The 19,844-nt window shown below is 44.0% G+C and overlaps 1 protein-coding gene across 1 annotated transcript in view; it reads right to left on the reverse strand.

Moving 5' to 3' along the window:
* The window catches only part of AGBL1 (ATP/GTP binding protein like 1), a 582,976-nt gene that overhangs the window by 353,724 nt on the left and 209,408 nt on the right, over positions 1-19,844 (reverse strand). Inside the window, exons 10-16 of the mRNA XM_032391919.1 lie at positions 18,922-19,038; positions 17,318-17,898; positions 15,681-15,764; positions 15,360-15,446; positions 12,614-12,762; positions 11,022-11,109; positions 2,782-2,926 (exon numbers count right to left, since the gene is read on the reverse strand). Of these exons, the coding sequence (XP_032247810.1) occupies positions 2,782-2,926; positions 11,022-11,109; positions 12,614-12,762; positions 15,360-15,446; positions 15,681-15,764; positions 17,318-17,898; positions 18,922-19,038 (1,251 nt within the window). The remainder of the gene's footprint in view (positions 1-2,781; positions 2,927-11,021; positions 11,110-12,613; positions 12,763-15,359; positions 15,447-15,680; positions 15,765-17,317; positions 17,899-18,921; positions 19,039-19,844) is intronic.

Consider the following 19,844-nt stretch of genomic DNA (forward strand, 5'->3'; position numbering starts at 1 on the left):
TGAGGCGTAATTTGTGATGGACAATAGCTCCTACAACTGGAGCCCACTTTTATAGGTACATGCAGCCACCAAGCTGTGTGGTTGTACAATCTCTGATGGTGGGTTCAAGTCATCAACCCAGGGTGTTTATCCATAACACTGAGTGCCACGGACGTGGTTCAGCTGGATAGCGTTGTTCCCAAACACGGTCCCATTTTTTTTCTTTTTTTTTTTTAATTTTTTATTTAAATTCAGTTTAGTTAATATATAGCATATTATTAGTTTCAGGGGTAGAGTTTAGTGATTCATCAGTTGCATGTAACACCCAGTGCTCATTTCATCAAGGGCCCTCCTTAATGCCCAACACCCAGTTACCCCATCCTCCCACCCACCACCCCCTCCAGCAACCCTCAGTGTGTTTCCTAGAGTTAAGTCGATGCAATGGAATATTGCTCGGCCATCAAAAAGAATGAAATCTTGCCATTTGCAATGACGTGGATGGAGCTGGTGGGCATTATGCTAAGCAAAATAAGTCAGTCAGAGAAAGACAAATACCATATGATTTCACTCACATGTAGAATTTAAGAAAAAAAACTGATGAGCATAGGGGAAAGAAAGGAAAAAGAAAATAAGATAAAAACAGAGAGGGAGCCAAACACGGTCCCATTCGTACCCCAAGATGGTCTGATGGGTTCTTGCAAGGTGCCTGCAAGTTGATTCAAAGTCTGAAACTTTTTCAGCCAGAGCTTAACTGCATCTGGCTTCTTACTGTAAGTTCTAGACTTTGAAACAGCTTGCAGGCACCTCACAAGAACCCATCAGAGCATCCTGGGGTAAGAATGGGACTGTGTTTGAGGAACAACATGATCCTGCTGAACCACATCCATGGCACTCAGTGTTACAGATAAAAACCATGGGCTGATGACTTGAACCCAACCACCTGACATTATACAATCACGTAACTTGATAACTACACGTACCTACAGAAGTAGACTGCCGTTACAGTAGCTCCTGTCCATCAGAGCAGGCAAGGATACCAATCTGATCCCAGAGCAGGACTTCCTCTGAATTTCTTCTACACTTTTTCTACAGAAAAGCAGAAAGGGAACAGGAATATCCATCGATCCCAGGCTGGTGCTCCTCCCTGCTTGGCCACTAGCTAGATGCGAGGTGTCTAGGCCTCAATGTTTGCATCTGTAAATGACAAGGGTGCATCAAACAATTTCCCAAACCCCTTCAAGCTCTAAAGTTTTATATAAACTGCCACTGAGAATCACATCAGTGTCTAAGATATTACAACAAGGGAAAAGAACAGGGTCCTGGACCCCTGGATGCTTCCCCCAACAGAAAAGGCAAAACACACACGCAAAGAGGAGTCCCCTTCCCCAGTCGACTCTGTACACACGGCGCTTCTTAGGCAAGACAATAAAAGCAGCTGTTGAAGGGGATCATGAATCTTCCCTGCTCTACATCCCTAGAGGCGAAAAGCATGTTTTATAATAAACATAGCTTGTTACGGCGTAGCTCGTGACGTATATTTGTTGGATTAACTTCTTGAGATCCCTAAGTGTGAAACACAAATAATACTAGTTGTGTATCTTTTGCAATCTGGAAAACAGTAAAAAAATCTCTCTTTAGGCAAGACAACATATGGGGAGCAGGGCAGATGCACCTTCCTGCAGCAGTCAGGCAAGCGGTTTCAGATATGCCTTCTCGATGGAGAAACACTTCCATTTATACCTGGACATGCCTTTTGAAGGCAAGGGATGTTCTTGGTTATCATCTTTTCCCACTCCTTATCACAGACTTACAATGAAAAAGCTTATCCTTCAGGCCAAGTGAGAGAGACACTCACACACACAGCACGTATTATTATAAATACGCTAATAACATTTTGCATTAACACAGAGGATGAGAGTACTTTACAGAAGATACTTCTAGCTCATTAATCCTCGGGAGAGCCATGAAATAGCTGGGGGGAAAGGGACAGTTTGCCAACTTTTCCAAATGACAGGAAACTGCACGGTTTCAGCAGTTTGCTCAGATCCGTCCAGTGAGGCTTTTGCAGGGCCTGACCGAACACAGGAATGCTAACTTCAGGTTTGGACTGACTGACTCCACACCCCTCTCATAGCCAGACTGAGGCCCTCGTTTGCAGTGACTTGGTGTTGACTTCTTCCACACCTCTCATGCACCCTGGATCCTTCTAGCACCTCTGCTCAAGGCCATGGGAACCACTGCAGAGAAAAGCTGAAGTGGCTGCTTGCTCACGGGCTCAGGTGGTTTTCTCCAGCTTCTCCACTCCTTTACCTTCTGCTTCACTCCTCTCAATGGGGCCATGGGCTTCAAATCTGCCTCTCGGCTGACCTTATGATTTTTACCCCCATTTATTTATTTCTTTATTTTTTTTAGAAACCATCTTTCTTTCTTTTTTTCCCCCCCATTTCATCTAGATCATCTCATTCCAATCTCACCACTTCATGTTTAAACTTGAGGGCTTCTTAAAGACAGAGCCCCTACGACACGGCCCCACCTCCTCCTACACTCGACCTGCCAATGCAGAGCCTTGCCTGCCACTTGGGTCTTCAGAACATCCCTGGTCATGACCCCAGGGTTCTGCTTGGCCCGCAGAAGAAGCTGGAACCCACAGGAAGCCACCATATTGGTGACAGCAAAGGCTGGCTCCCTTAGGAAGGCAATAATAGCTCCCCACCAGGATGCCAGGGTCTCCTGAATGTTTCCAGGGAAACCCTGAAGAGCCCCTTCAGCCCGGCCAGGGTGATGCTGTCAAGAGGACGTTACCAGGAGGGCTGTGTAGGTGTAGGGATAGTGGTAGGCCAGGTAGCAGGCATCCTCATTGTGCGGGAAGGTGACCACAAAGGTGAGGGTATAAAAACACTTCTTAGACGCTCCCCCCATGACGGCTGCACTCTGGCGATAATGATTTCTAAAAGAGAAAGGAGAAGGGAAAATGAGGGAGAGGTCCCAGATGCTATAAACCTGCCATGTTATATACCGGCAACATGTTCTTCACTCGAAACTCTATGTGGGTGAAACTTAGAAAACAGGGAAACTGCCAGGTCATGAGCCAAACCAGCAACATCTAGGCAGGTCCATCTGTCTCTTTTTTTTTTTTTTTTTTTTTGGAGGGAGGCGGAGAGCACACACAAGCTGGGGTGGAGGGGCAGAAGGAGAGGGGGAGAGAGAGAATCTCAAGCAAGCTCCATGCTCAGCGCGGAGCCCGACACAGGGCTCGATCCCACGACCCTGAGATCAAGACCTGGACCAAAATCAAGAGTCAGACGCTTAACCAACTGAGTCACTCAGACGCCCCAAGTCCATCTGTCTCCTAATTGTGGCATATATGCCATAAGCCTTTCCTTGCTGTGTCTGAAAATGAAGCCTACAGAGTCACTGAGCTATAAAACAGACAGATATGTGAATAATTCTGTGCATCCCAAGATGCAATTGCAGACATACCCTTTATTACCCAAATGTGGGTTCCCCCAGTCCCTGCCTTTCCCCAGACCCCACAGAGTTCAGCTCTTCCTTTCCCTTCTGCCTGCCAAGTGGTTTCATTAATAATCATTACTACTATATTCTGAGTTCCAACTCAACACTTAACACGTGTCACCTTATGTTATCATTGCAACAGCCCATCGTGTGCATAAAGAAACAATAGCTTAGGAAAATTCATTTGTCAAAGGTGGCAAGGCTAGAAAGTGGTCAGGATGGGACTCGAACCCAGATCTGCCTGTCTGCGAAGACTTTGTTCATTCCACTATACAATACTTGCTTCCCAAAGGAATACATTTGTCACCCCATATGTGGTTCAGCTTCTTATAGCTTCAGAGCGCACATTTTCCTTTGTCAAAGATGAAGGACCAATTTTGATACTTCAGAGAACAGTATCAAAGTAAATTGCACCCAGAAGTACATTCCGAGCAATATTTTCCCCATACACTGCCAGTTATGCCCGCGCCTTGGCTGCTGATACGGAGGCAGCTGTGCAGGCTTTCCTGAGAAATGTTATCATCAAGACTGCATTATGATGCAAAATACGCCCCGGACACTGAAAGATGTAATTCCACCTTTGAACATTTACAATGTTGGCTTACTTGTCCGTGGTGCTTTGGGGTTTTATTGGGGGAAAGGGTGGGGAGAGGGAAGAAATAGCAGGTAATGAATGTCTGTTCTTGCAAAATGTAAAAAAAAAAAAAAAAATACAGCTTATTCTTTTCTGCCTTTTTGCTACCTACGTGCCACCCCCCCCCCACCAAAGCAAAAACCAAACAAACAAACAAACAAAAAATCAGGCAAGCAATAAAGGAAGAAACAGAAAACAGACTGTCTTGTTTCTTGTGGTTTTGTGGGTTTTCAATATTAATAAAACTTGGAATGGCAGACCCACAAACTATGGCCTGACACATTTCTCTTGCCTCAGCTTCTGCCAACACAGCACCCTAGGGCCCTGGTCATCATAGGGAGAGAAGGATACCCCTAACAATGTCAGCCCCAAGTGATTCTCCCTGTCACTTTTTAGATCACATGAATAGGACCCAATTTCCTCTGTAACTCCAGCACTAGCAACTTCAAAAAGGCATCTTCACCCAGGGTGCCATCTGGATCTTGATACCTAATTGGATCTCCTTTCTCCATATTTCCCCCAAAGTTCTGTACTTGTTTAAGAGCTAAGGCTCTGGTTATTAGAAAGTATCGAGAAGCAGATGGTAGCTCAGAAAGCATGCAAGCCACATGGCTCTACCTTTTATTTTCTTTCCGATTTCACTCATAAAAGGCTCCCCTGCAAATGCTCATCCAGTTGAGACCGCCCTGAACAACAGGAACTGGTCAATTACACCTCTCTACACTGATGACCCATGTGACACAAAATGAGACAGTCAAAATGGTCAAGGTGTTGACCGCCAACCAAAATGTGGAAGAGCACTTCACCTGTAAGCACACACACGAGCAGACACCTGGGCACACGCCCCATAGATTCATATTCATGAAGGTAAAGGCAGATGGAAACATAACACCTAGGGCCTCTCCATCCCCAAGTTCCTCACCCACAAGGAGGGGACACAGAGCCTGCATCCTTCCTCGGGTATAAAAGATTTCCCTGAGGGCCAGGGGGGTGGTCTCCTTTGACATAAGCCGTGCTTCCTGGTCCACTTCCCGCTGTACCATTAAGTACACTGAAATCACATAACAGGGACATTCACCGTAAGCACATTCAGCCTTACCCCACCAGCCATCAGAGTGAGCCAGAAAGGAAGAGAAACCAAGAATGTGAAATCCCCATCCCTAGGCTCTTTCCACCATTCATATCAAACCTGGACTCCAGGGAGGGAACAACTTCAGTGAAATGGAAAGAGAAATAAAATAAAAGGATTCTTAGTTTTGGAACTTCTGTGGACCTACGTTCTAGTGATTTAAGGGAAGTGTAAGGAATTTGAACAGCTGTTTCGGTTGTATGAAATCCACCTTCTCATAGCCCCAACACACACACACACACACACACACACACACACTATAGCTTGGTGGGCAAGAATCTTGTGGGCAAGACTAAAAGCTCCTCACTGGGGCACCTGGGTGGCTGAGTCACTTAAGCATCTGCCTTCGGCTCAGGTCATGATCCCGGGGTCCTGGGATTGAGTCCTGTATTGGGCTCCCTACTCAGTGGGGAGTCTGCTTCTCCCTCTCCCCTGCTCATGCTCACTCTTTCTCTCTCTCTCTCTCTCTCTCTCTCTTCCTCTGTCACAAAAATAAATAAAATCTTTTAAATAAATACATACATACATACATACTCCTCGCTGGTAAGCCAGCCCTCCCCAGGATGGTTGTGGACTGCTGGGATTTAAAAATGGGTAACACCTCATTGATGATGAGGTTCTGCTAAAGGAGATTCCATGACAACCCTAGCCTGGGGTCGAAACTCTAGCTGAGCCTAAAGCAAATGTCAGGCTTCCCCACTGGAGTCTCCTGGGGGCCGTGCATGGGGAGCAGGAAAATCCAGATGACCCTACCAATAGCAAAAAATGCTCCTCTTCAGGGACCTCTGTGCTTTCCCAAGATCACCTTCTTCAAAGTGAAATGTTCGATAAATCTCTAAAGTAAACCCTTTGCTTGCAACAATTTGATTTGTCCACAGTAAAGTTATATTCTTTTTTTTTATTTTTTTATTATGTTATGTTAATCACCATACATGACATCATTAGTTTTTGATGTAGTGTTCCATGATTCATTGTTTGCGTATAACACCCAGTGCTCCATTCAATACGTGCCCTCCTTAATACCCATCACCAGGCTAACCCATCGCCCCACCCCCTCCCCTCTAGAACTCTCAGTTTGTTTCTCAGAGTCCATAGTCTCTCATGGTTCGTCTCCCCCTCCGATTCCCCCCCCTTCATTTTTCCCTTCCTGCTATCTTTTTTTTTAACATATAATGTATTATTTGTTTCAGAGGTACAGGTCTGTGATTCAACAGTCTTACACAATTCACAGCACTCACAATAGCACATACCCTCCCCAATGTCTCACCCAGCCACCCCATCCCTCCCACCCCCCACCACTCCAGCAACCCTCAGTTTGTTTCCTGAGATTAAAAATTCCTCATATCTGTGAGAGCATATGATACATTTCTTTCTCTGATTGACTTAGTTATATTCTAACAACAAGTTATTTTTATTTCACCAATTATGATGTGAACATGCTGAGGGATGTTTGCAAGGCAGTAACATTCATCCTTTATATTTTAAGTGACTCCCATGTTCTTCCTTTGTACCGAAAACCCTTTCCTTCTACCTCACTCAGACAACTCCTTCTGCCTTCAAGCCTCAACCCAAGGGTTTCCTCTTCCAGGAAGCCTTCTCTGATATCTGCTCTTTTACATAGTTCTTACCACACTCTGTCTCTCCCTCATTGCTAACCCTTTATGACAGGGATTATGCTTATTGGTTTGTGTATCTGGCACAGAAGTTGGACTTAGCAGCTGTACGGTTAAAGTCTGTAGGATAAATGGACTCCAGGAGTAGTAATTAGAACACCTAAAGCATTCCACCTCTAATCCTACTGGTATATCTTTAAGGTTAAGTGTTACTGTACACACTCTACAGATCCTCGAAATCGAGGATCACGGATATGATGCAACAGAAAGCACAGCAAGTAGGATCAACCCCACGAGTGTGCTGACTCCAAAACCAAGATCTCTTTTATTACATCACCTTTGTCTTGGAAATGGATAAGATGACAAGAAGTGTTTTGGCCCAATTTAGCCAGTAACAACGTGAAGTTTTGGTCTTCATAAATCAGGGCTGCTTACAAACCTAAAGTCTAAAGTAACAGAAGGAATCTAACATAAAACAGATGAGAGCTCCTAAAAATGAAACATTTCACTGATTCTTTATGTCATTGGTGCCACAAAGAAGTTTCTACTAGTTATGGATGATTGCTGACATTCACTGAACATCTACTATGCACCAGACACAGCGCTCAACTTTCCACCTGCTTTTCCTCATTTCATTATTCCATTATTGGCTCCATTTTACAGATGAGGGATCAGAGGTTGAGGCTGGAATAATCTGCCCAAAGTCACACCACTGATGACGAGTGCTGGAAGTCTGATTCGAAGAACTTTCTCTCCTTGATCTGCTCTTGGGGATGGAGAAGAAGCCTGGGTGAAAATCAAGGGCATTCTCTGATTTGCTGGATCCTAAATAGGTGATGTTGGGTCAAAGATGACCCAAGGTCGGGTAGAGCCAGCTTTTCCAGTTAAAAGGCTCCCCCCTTCACTTTTCCATTCCCTGAACCATTTGTCTTCGGACCAATCTACACTTTTATAATCATAAAGCCTTCAATGAAGCAAGGAGCAAAGTACACAAATGCATAGTTATGAACTCAATCTATTTCCATTTGCACTTAAAAATATGCTGGGAAGTCATTTTTTTTTCCCCTGTGCGTGCATGAAATAAGCAAATGCCAAGATAGAGAGTGAAGTAGATAATCTTATAATGACCCGGCTCTGTTTAACAAGGGTGCATCATTTCACGTGGGTCTAATAAGGCAGAGCAGCCAAGCCACCGGGCTTCCCCGGGTCTGCAGCATTACTAATATTCCATACAATGCCAAATCTCCCTCCTGAGATCCCTCAGAGGGATGCATGATGGCAGAGCTCATGTATGACATTCATCTTCATGAGTGAGCTGTTCCATCTCCTCTCACGAGCCGAGATAAATGTCAGAAGAGATCAGCCGTTGTGTATTACATGGCCACTCTGAGCGTGCGGCTTCCCTCCCTCTGCCCTTCAGCAGCAAAATTACTTTAGACCGGAGCTGGGAAAGGATTCGGAAAGGTGCGAGGCTGTGTACATTGTAGGAAGAAGCAGAAAGCGGGGAAGTCGATAAAGCAGGAAGTGCAAGTGTCCTTGCTTACTTTTATGAGAGGCATGGAAAAAGGAGCCTGCTCATTTACGTCCTTCCCTCCCGAGGATCCCTTTTACTTTCTGGACTACTGGTCTGCAAGGTGGGTTGGAGGGGGGATGGGCTGGAGGAGAAGGGGTTCCGGGAGAGGGGCAAGATGGTCAACGGCACACAGGAGAAAGTATCAGATTTTTCCTCAAATGGATATGATCTAGGTACTAAGGAAGAAATTCAGTTGTCTTAAGGTTTAATATGGGGATTGACACCACTGTCCTTCTGCGGTCCAAGTCAACCTGATGTGATGCCTAATTATAAAGCAAACTACAGTAGAGCAATCGTATCCATTCTTCTCTGCTGGGTTTCCAGAGCTGGAATATGAACAACGCATTGCATTATACGTCTCTGGCTTTCATGTGTCAGGAAGCTGAGTATCAATTGCCGAATGGGAAGAGCTCCACACCTCCCTCATTCTTTTGCTTTTAACTTCTGGCAAGGTAGTTAAGTTTGCAGAAGCCTACTTCAGTGGATTGATAGACTATATTTCCTAAATTAAGCTAAACCTCACAATATAGACTGTTAGTTGTTGTTGTCTAGAATCTGGGAACTTAACAGCACAATAGAAATACAACTTCTGAGTTCCTGATGATGTGCTGGAGACAGAGAAATAAGGAGGTAAAGTTCTCTCAAATTAATACACTGGAGAGAATAAAGGCAGGGGTGAAGCGAACACATCTTCTAGAGCAAATCAACTCAAAGACTGTGATGGGTATAAAGGGAGAAATATGTTTGACAATCTAAGGCATTCTACAGTAGGGAGAGGTGTCCTGAGCTGTGGTTGAATAGAGATACACACATGTATCCTGTTGTTAAATCACATTATTAGAAATATGTTATCATAATGTGGTGAATAATTGTAAAACAAACTACATTACAATGTAGCAATCTTATCCATTCATCTCTGTTGTATTCATGACTGCAATATGAAAAATGAATTACATTACACATTCATGGTTTTCATGTTACCCCTCTGTTGCTCTTTAATCACATAACAATTGTCTTGTTAATGAATCTAACAGCTATTAACATTAACTTTGGCTTTCCTGAGGCCAAGGCTGTGTTTTTGGATGTGGGCCTTCTTTCTTCCTTCTCTATTTGGCAGATGCTTAGTCCCCACAAGCCTGCTTCTTACTACCCCCCTCCCAGAGGAACAGCCTCCAGGGAGAGTTATACTCCCCTGGGAGAGAATACTGAATGTTGTGTTTGTCCAATCTCTTACTAAGCTCCAGATCCAAGCAGGCAGCAAGCTGGGTCTTTCATGTTTATTTAGGGTTACTATTTTCACAGGACACACCAAGGTTCAAAATTTAGGCTTTTGCTGTTTTTCCTTGTAGTTCTTGTCTTCCTCCACTTTGAGATGGTTTTTAGTCTAAATCTCTTTGGAATGTGAAAAGATCCTGGGAGTTTCTAGATATAGAGGCCAGAGAGAAATTGCCATATAGGTGAATGGAAAACCAACAAAATCATAATATTTTGCTATTGTTCTAAAGAATATGATGAAAATACCACCCAGATCCATATCCTAATACATCAAGGACTGAAGACTGCCAACTCTTTTATTACAAACTGTAAGTCAGCCCAGTTCCCTGTTTTGTAGACAGTACTTATCTCTATGGTGATTTTTGCCTTTGTGTCTGATAGATAGGAAAGGTCAGGAATTGGGTTGCTCTGTCAGTGTTCCTGTCCTGTCTCAAAAGCCAAAAGGCAAGAGAGTATATATATATTCTCTCTTTTTGGTATTAATAACAATCCTAAACTCTAGAATGTCTGATAATACTTTTCTTAGGGTCCTCTTGTAATATCAGAGAGAGATACACCTTGCTTTATCCAATAAAACAAGTGCTAGCCTATCAGTTTTTATAAGAAATTAGCAATGAGCTAATAATTACATATTTCCTGTGTGTCCTAACAGTTCCTGTCCTTTTTCTTTCTTATGAATGTATATTTTTTATTTTCCATCAAAAGAAAATGCACAAATGAGCAATTCATGGGTTGGGAATCCATTTCTTTTATCAAAAGATATGGATAATTTAGATTTCATTTACAACTTTACAGAATAAATTGATGAAACTGGCTACCGATCAAGGGTTGAAGATGAACTCTAGAAATGCTCCCTCTTTTATTTTTTTCCAAAACATCATCTTGCTGTGGAGGCATAGTTACCTAAGTGGACCTGTCACATATCCACTCCCATCTACTTTTGAAAACTGGAGCACAGGATGAGTAAGAATAGGCCAGAACATCTCAGATTTTTTGTTCACTGGGATACACGGAAAGAGGTACAGAACGGAGGCTTGTGAACCAAGCACAGGTTGCGTCTGTGTAAGTTCTAACATCCAACAACAAGGTCTAAGGGTTTTAATGTGTTGATTTTCTCTGAAAATCAAAAGATTTCTTGGGTTCTACTGTGGGTGCCCTTTAACATGCTTGTGCTTCTAAAGGGCAGGCCATTCGCCACTGGGACACGGACGGATGGCTGAGGTTTCTCAGATCAACACAGAAGAGCAGGAAATTGAGAAAGAATGAAAGAGCAGAGAAAAGGAAGCTAGCAACACTCTAACTTACTTGTAATAACAGATTTCATAGCCCATCCGTATCCAGGTGGGTCTGCCAAGAAGAGCCTCCTTCACAGAATACACAGTTGGCTGCATCCCTGCACAGAACAAAGACAGGATTAATCACTGGGGAGGGGCACCCTGGGAGGCGCAGTCAGTTTGGCAACGGGACCCTTAATTTCGGCTCAGGTCATGATCTCAGGGCCATGAGATCGTGCGTCAGACTCCAAGCCAGCACCGAGCCTGCTTAAGACTGTCTCTTTCCCTCTCCCTCTCCCTCTCCCTCTGCCCCTACACCCCACATCTTAAAAAAAAAAAAAATAGTAATTAATAAACTAAAAAAAGAGAAAAGGGAAAGAGAGCTGTGATGGGCTGAATTATGGCCCTCCGAGAAATCCAGGTCCTAACCCCTGGAAGCTGTCAGTGGTGCCTTATATGGCAAAAGGGATTTCATAGATGTAATTAAATTAAGGATTTTGAGATGGAGAGATTATCCTGGTGGGCCCTAAATGCAATCACTTACGTCCTTTTAGGAGGGAGGCAGAGGGAGGTTTGACTGCACAGGAGAAGCTATGTGACTGAAGCAGAGGGAGACTGGGAGATGCTACACGGCCGGCTTTGAAGAGGGAGGAAGGGGCCATGAGCCAAGGGATACAAGGAACACAACTCTATAAACAGCGGGAAAAAAATACCAAACAAACAGAAAATCCCTTAGATGCTCCAGTGGGCATGGCCCTTCTAGCACCTTCACTGTAGCCCAGTGAAACTGATTTTGGACTTGTAGCCACTAGAATTGTAAGAGAGTAAATCTGCCTTGTTTTAAGCCACTGAGTTTGTGACAATTTGTTACAGCAGACACATGGAGCAAATACAAGACTCAGGGTTCATATTTTCTCTTTCTACACCAGCAAGAATCTATTTAGTCGGTACAAAATAGAGGCAGTACCCTGTGCTTAGACCTAGAGATATGGGAATATTTATTCCTCACTCAAAGCCACTCAATGAATTAGTATATGATCCAGCAATAGCATGCAGAATTTTCCATTTCTGGAAACATTCAAAGTCAATGTGGGCTGCCAATCACTTTGTCCCTTGAATTTCTCCTCCAAAATGGCTGCAGGTATTCAGGAGAATTTGAACTTTCCCCATATTTTCTGAGAGTGCAAATCAATGTCATCCAATTGGATTGTGCTGTTTTCCTTTCTGGGACAAATAGGTCAATATATTTGCTGCCGTGGGATTTAGGAGATGAAGAGAAGGAATAAATGAGAGGTTCTCATGGACCTCCAAAAGTTCAAGGTGGGGCAAGGCAGTCAGGAAGTAATGGAATGGCAGGCATGGTATTAACATTCCACCACAGAGTGAGGACTTCCAGCTTGCCTTCCATGATGGTAGTCTGCCACAGCTTGACCACCATCTTGCCACACATGGCAACCAAAACATTCAGCCCAACTTCAAACCCTTTGGGAACCCAAACAGGGCTTCCAGTAATAAGCCAATCAATCACAGAGGGGCACCATTCCTAGTGTTAGCCAGAAGATCTAGCTTCTAGAACTTGTAGAAGGTCTAGAAGATCTTGGGTGTTAGCCCAAGAGCTCATACCGTAATTAAACTGGCTGTTGGGCTTCTCACAGTTGATGATGTTGAAGCGGTAAGGGACGGCAGCTCTCATGCCGCTCACCTTGAAGTAGAACCACTGCTGGTGCTGGCTGCTATTCACGTCAGTGTTGACCAGCAAGTCGTATTCCCGCCTGCAAAGTCAGACACAAGATTGGAGGGCTACAAGTCTTTAAGGGAACGTCCAACACTGAGAAGCTACACATCTCAGGTTCCAGAGGACCAATCTAAGACCTGGGATCTCAGTGGGCTGGTAAGTTACAGTGATTGTGCTCATCTCACAAAATTGGACACACGGGACATAGAAATGTGGGGAGAGGGGAGCAGGTTCTGGGTATTAGGAGAATCAATTATACAACCACAGCCTATCTTTTTATTAAACTGTGATTTAATAAATTAATAATTAAACTCTCTGGCAGGAAAAATACAAGTGTGCTATATCCCACAGAAAATTCAATCACATCTGGTTGATGCTGCACATTACTTTTGAGGCTCAGTCTCCTTGTATGGAAAATGGAAATAATGCCTAAATTTGCAGGGCTGTCTGTAAAGATTAAGCGGTATCGTACAGGTAAGCCCCCAGCAAAGCAACAAACATGAATTAGGCTAGCAATGCAGGAGTTGTGTGTTCATTTTGTCCCTAACTTACATGCAGTAAAGTGTACAAATTTTAAGTGTACAACTCAGTGAATTTAAATAAATTCATCTGGACACTCCTGTTCGGCAATTACCCAGATAGGACATTTCCAGTGCCCCAGGAGACTCTTGCGTGTCCCCTCTCTACTACTAACTGCAAAGCTAACCAACAATTTTGAGCTGTAGCAACAAAATTAACAATGCAGTTTTGACTTCAACATTATTATCGGTATATTTTCAAAAATATGATTGCTCCATCCCCTCGGCATGTTCTTTGAGTTGCTCCTCTAGAAAGGGTGATGTATTTGCCCTGATCTGTTCACACCCTGCCATTCTGGACCCCTGCAAAGTGGTACAGTCAGATTTCTGGAAGGGGGGCTTTGCAGAAGGCATATCAGAGCAGAGTAGAGCTACCTGACGGAGACCCACTGCTCACACAGTCACTCTAAGCATCTCCCTTGAACCACTGAGCCTGAGATACAGCGAATGAAGCATAGTCCACCAAGTGACGCTCATAAGGACAAATCCAGAAAGACTACAGCCCTCAAATGATCTCCTACACCCACCATCCTCTCCAAAAATGGATCATCAAAACTCCTTGCCTATATATAGGTTTGTTTTCTGTCCTCTGACTCCGTTACCCTGACCATAATTGGTTTAGAATTCTACACACTGGCCAAAGGCAGATATCTGGAAAGAGAGAGAGACCAGAACAAGGCCAGCAGGGCAGACACATCATGGACTGACCACTGTCCCCCCCCAGGAGACTCCTGCTTAGGTTTTCTCTCCCGGATCCCTTAAACATGATATATAAACAGAGTAATAAAAGCAGGCACCACTACAAGACGTAGAAGCTGAGCTGGCAACAGAAAGAGAAGAAGCCTAGAAGGAATGTTAACAGAACTGCCTTTCTCTTCTTCAGCCCATGTAGCTCAACTTGGATTTGTTTTTTATGTCGGGCTTCCTTGAAATAGTTCATGTACAAAACAAACAAACAGAAAAGGATCACTGCTCACCTGCCCCCCCCCCCCCCCGCAAAAAAGAAAAATTTCAAAAATGAGTCCTCAGATAGATACAAAACAGGCTGATCTAGCTGAAGTTCTGTGCCCTGGCAAGGGCGAATATGCATCCCTGAAGACAGGCTCATGCTGAGTGTGCTGGGCACTATTCTAAGAGCGTGATGTGTTTTTAGCTAACTCGCGTTAAAAAAATCCCTATGATGTGGGTGCCATCACTGTCCCCATTTTCTGGGTGAGAAAAAAAGGCATGGAGTAGAGTCAGGTAATTGCTCGAAATCTCCTGGTGGGGAAGGGGTGAGGTGGTCCCAGCATTCTGATTCCAGAGTCTGTGACCCCCACACCATTAACTGTTCTGGACTGCTGTCTTCAGGAGTTCACCCATAGAAGATGGGTGACAAATCCTGATTTTTGGCATATGACAAATAGAGTCCACACTGGTATTGAGGGAAGAATGATACCATAGCCATCTCTTCTGCGCCAAAAATTTTTGTTTTGTGTCCTCTCCCCCTTTTTAGTTTGTACAGCCCTAGACTTTCCTTGCCTGTGAAATACTTGTCTAGTAATAAGAGCTCATTGAGAGATTCTGCCAGAGAGGCATGGCACTACGCATGCCCTTGAATCAAGAGTAACGCACCTCTCCACAGGGAGCCCAATGTTCCTGCCACCTACATTCACAGCAATGGGAGCAACAGACGTGAAGAGGTACAGGACCAGGGGACCCCACGTACCCTGCTGTGTCAACGGAACCAGCCCTGGCATCAACGGAAGTACAAACATCCCAGTCCAAAGACTCCCGCATCCAAGGATGGAGCCATTATTTGGAATACAGGTGTATTCATAACTTTCACCTCTAGTTGCCACCTTGCTGTGACATCAGCTAATGAGCCCCCTAGTGGTGTGCCCGTAAATGTTTAGCAACAGACTGAGAGGAAAACCTTCATGTGTCTTGTTTGCCCGTTCTCGGGGTATAAACGCTCCCACCATGGCTGATTTCAAATGACTGATGTGAGACCGCGGTACGGAGAATAGGGAGGAGAGAGGCACAACCTGCTACCTTTGTGGGTTTCCTTACTTACTCACGCACTTGGATGGCTTTGCGAAGATTTCCTGACTCAAACTTGGAGGAGAACCGCAAGCAGTCAGAAGCGGTGTCTTGCAACGGCCTGTAATGAAATAGGAAACATGTGAACACATGCATTCCTGCTATTCTTGGGCATAGCCTGACATTTCTTAGAGATAAGCTTTTTCTTACAGATTCTTGAATATGAATTCTGATTGTGTTTCAGGGAGAAGGGGTGGATTACTAACATAAAGCATGATTATTCTCATGTCATTAAGAGGATATTCCATACTCCACCCCCATCTTCCATGTTCCACTGATGCTCAAGACCACTTACCAAGGCTCATCTAAACTGAAGACGACTTTATTTATAATATCACTTGGCTGGATGAGCCTCCGGACATCCTCAAATATCTTGATCCTAGAAAGGAAAATTGGAAACATTTTAAGGGTTGGCTCTCACTCCTGACCCCATCCATCCTATGGTCATCTGGGAAGGGCCTTGAGAGTCATCAGAGAATTATGAAAGAAAAAACTAATAATGCCCCCCAACCTGGGGCTACAAGAGTGGAAAAAGTGCTGTCTCTCCTTCCTTTTGTTCCTTATCAAAAAATGAAACTACACTGAGCAATAGGAATGTAGGATGCACTGATGCCAGATTTTAGTTGGAAGATTCTTGACTTGAAGGGGAATTTTTTTCAAGAGCATTTAGACTAATGGACTCCAAAGGTTTTTGGTTGTGAGAGTAAGAGGGTCCTTTGCACAGAGACAATATTTGAGGGAGACTTTAGGATTGTTGACTCTTAGCATCCTCAAAGCCTTCGGGTTTCAGTAAGCCTCTGAACTCTTGGGTCATTTCTATTCCTTGGGTTCTGTCATCTCCAGAAAACTAAGGTCAATCTTCTGTCTGAGAAACACTCATAGTCAGGAAGTTTAAGTAAGAGGACAGAAGGAAGCCCAACGGATCTTTCAGATTCCCTCCTTGAATTTCTGATCCATGTTTTTTGGTGGAGTGGGAGAAAGAGAGGGGAGGTAGACAAGAGGCCTAGACTCAAGGGGAGCATGTTCTGTCAAAGGGGGAGGTGTTGCTGGGCCAGCCCCTGTGCCGTGTCTCTCAGGAACTTGAGCATGGCAGATAACCTGCAAAGGATAGGGTCAGAGATGTCAGCAGGAGCCCAAGTCTGAGCAGCTCATGGGATCCACCATTACTTTGCTGATGAAATGGAAAATAAGTTCATGAAACTTTCTGGTACGCACACTTTGCTCCATTGACTTAGCATATGCATACTCAATGTTTGTTTGTTTTCCAAGGAAAATCATTTTTCCTTGGCTTTAGCCATTTACATTTTAATCTCACTATGTTGATCCAAAGGCAAAGCTCCCTTTCCATCATTCTGGGAATAACCCACCACCCAAAGTTTCTATCCTAGAGAATGCATATTTTCCTTACAATCTTCAGTGATAGAGCAGAACTATTCTCCCAGCCAAGCCAGGTTTTATAAGGTTGGGACTGTGAGATGGGGGTACACCACCTCCTTTCGTCAACAAGAGATCAGATACCAATTTACAGTGGATTAAAAAAGAAAGATCCCAAATAATCCACACTGTTTTTTTGGTGTTTGTTTTTTTTTTCTGAGAAACTTCTTTTAAGGAATGATCCCAATTATTTGGAGAAACTGGGTTATCTTTCCCTGTTATTATCTGCAATGCATTCTGGGATACGGGGTTGTATTAGAACCATCGAAGGGATTCTTTTCCTGGCAACACATGCCGGTCGCTATCCCACACTTGGTTCTGACATGTCCAGGGAGGGAGGCAAGCTTCTGTGTTTGGCAAAAGCTTCCCAAAGGATCTGAACATGCTACTGCTTGATTCTCACTTTTCCTAAGATGGCAGAACTCTCTATACAAACCATTCTGCCTATTAAAATATTAAAGACAAAAAACATAGCTTCCAAATCAGCAGCACCATCACCTTTGGAGTCCACACTTGCGCTCCAGCATTGACTGAGCAGAGGGAGGTGGACGGTGACCCCAGAGGTCAGGAAATGCCATCCTCTTGAAGTCGGCCACAGATCTGGTTCTTCTGGCTTTGGCCATATAAAGAGAGGGGTCATGGAAGGGGATATGCTTGGGATGTGTCTGCAGAAGCTTATCTATTACTTCCGCAGTTTCTGTAGGCCTAGTGGAATTGGAGAAGGAGGCACTCATCATTGGGCAGGAAATCACGTCTATATCCCAAGCATCCTGTTTGAGGGAAGCTTGAATGTCAGGGATCTCTTTTCCAGAAGAATCTATCCCAAGACCATTTGATTGCATGTTTTGGTATGCGTTCATCCCAGGGCCTTTTTTGGAGGCTGGATGCATGGCGGACCTCCCCATCTTCACCCTACTCAGGAGGGAAGTCTGGACCATGTCTTCTCTTTCTTGCCCCCAGGAGCGTTGGTCCTCAGTCAAACAATGCTGCTTTGGGGAGGCTGCAGTTGGAATGTGGTAGTGCTTGGCATGCTGAGTCTCTTCAAAGTTCAAATCATCTGCAGGTTTAGACTCGAGTTCCTTCAGGTTTAAAATGGAAAAGAATATGTCAGTGTTTCCTCCGTGGTAGAAAATACAACTTGACCCCTATCCTCACTCTCTGGGCACAGAGTTAAGCATAAATTCTGTGAATTAGGAAGCTTTTTCCAAGGTCAGACAAGAAAAGGCTAAGCTTCAAGAATCAAATGAATGGTAGAATCATAGAAATTCATGTTTGGAAGGGGCAATGGGTGGGTCTAGTACAATTCTATATAGCACACAAATGCCCTCTGGAACACCCCAAAAAGTTACAGCCTGGTTGAACAAACTTATTTACAGGGTTTTCATTACACCCCAAGGCAGCGCCTTTCATTTGAGGATCATTCTGTTTGTTTAAAAAAAGAAAAAGTCTTCCTTACACTGAACTGAAATTTCCTTCCCTGAAATTTTTACCTATGGATCCCCTTTGGCCTTCTGGAGTAAAATAGAATATACTGCCTCCCTTCTCCATGGGATTTAGCTGGTACCTTTAGAGGTGGGCAAATTCATGATATATTAAGAGTCGTAAGAAAATAATAGAGATCCAAAGTCAGGTCTAAAAGACAACAGCAATAGTAATGGGAGCAGCAACTAGCCACTACCTCACCAGGTGCAGGGTTCTCAATTTGTTTCTACTAACAAAAAACCCTGAAATCGGACTGATCACCTTCAGAAAGCCATCTAGTACAACTTGCCCACTCAATAAATCATCAAGAATTTTCAGTGCATTTTCAGGATGTGAGGACAAGTCACTTTGTCCCCCAGACAATAGGCGGCAATGTGTACAGTCATCCTATTTCCATCTCCGTGCCAGGTGTCCCTACTGGAGGCACCTTGCATGCATCCAGACCAGCCACCTTTTTCACATTTTGCTTAGCCTTCTGCTTCTCTCTCAGAAAGACCCCAGAAGCAGATTGCTAATGATGAGCAGTGCTCTCCATCTGGAGAGCTCCTGCTTGGCCTCTCAGGCTCTGCAAAGAACCTATCATGCATCACCATGGAGCAGAACCAGGGCATATGCCCTACCTCAAAGCTGCAGGAGAGCTCAAGACATTTCGCCTCATACTGCATCAGTTCCTCTTCGGGTCGGTCAAGACCAGGTTTGGAACTCAGCTTGTTCACATCCGTTTCCAAGTCATCATCCTACAATGGAATATGCAAATGTATATATATATATATATATATATATATATATATATATATATATATACATAGACAAGACAGTCACCCTGAAAAGCATCGAGACAAGCTACTACATGTGTGATTTTTCAGAATCTTGGGACATGGTTTCCTTGCCTCCAAATTATAGTGCTAACCTACGCAAAGGAGAATTTAAGATGTCGGGTTGTATTTTTTTTTTAAGATTTTATTTATTTATTTGACAGAGACAGAGAGACAGAGAGAGAGCACAAGTAGGCAGAGCAGCAGGCAGAGAAAGAGGGAGAAGCAGGCTCCCCGCTGAGCAGGGAGCCCAATGTGGGGCTCAATCCCAGGACCCTGGGATCATGACCTGAGCCAAAGGCAGACGCTTAACCAACTGAGCCACCCAGGCACCCCTGGGTTGTATTTTTTTAATGAAAAGAAAGAAGGTATACAACTTTTCTCAGCATCCATCTCAGGATTTATCAGCCCCCACTGTAAATAACTAATTTATATAAAATTAGTAAAGCGTGATATGAAAGAATTCTGTGTCTTGCCACCACCATCAACAGAATTGTAATCACTGCACCTATTCTTCTATCCCCCTTCCCATTTAGGTCCCTCAGGCTTCTGAAAAACGTTTAATGAGCACCTACTATGAGCAGGTACCATTCTGGGTATTGAAGAGTTAGCGATAATGGAACAGAAAAAGGTCAATGACCCTATGGTATCCGCCTTCTATCAAGAGAAGGAAGACAGCAAACAAATGAAGAAGGTCATTTCTAACAGTGATAAATGCCATGGATATA

The sequence above is a fragment of the Phoca vitulina genome, unplaced genomic scaffold (genome assembly GCF_004348235.1).
Source record: "Phoca vitulina isolate PV1807 unplaced genomic scaffold, GSC_HSeal_1.0 scaffold65, whole genome shotgun sequence".
NCBI lineage: Eukaryota > Metazoa > Chordata > Mammalia > Carnivora > Phocidae > Phoca > Phoca vitulina.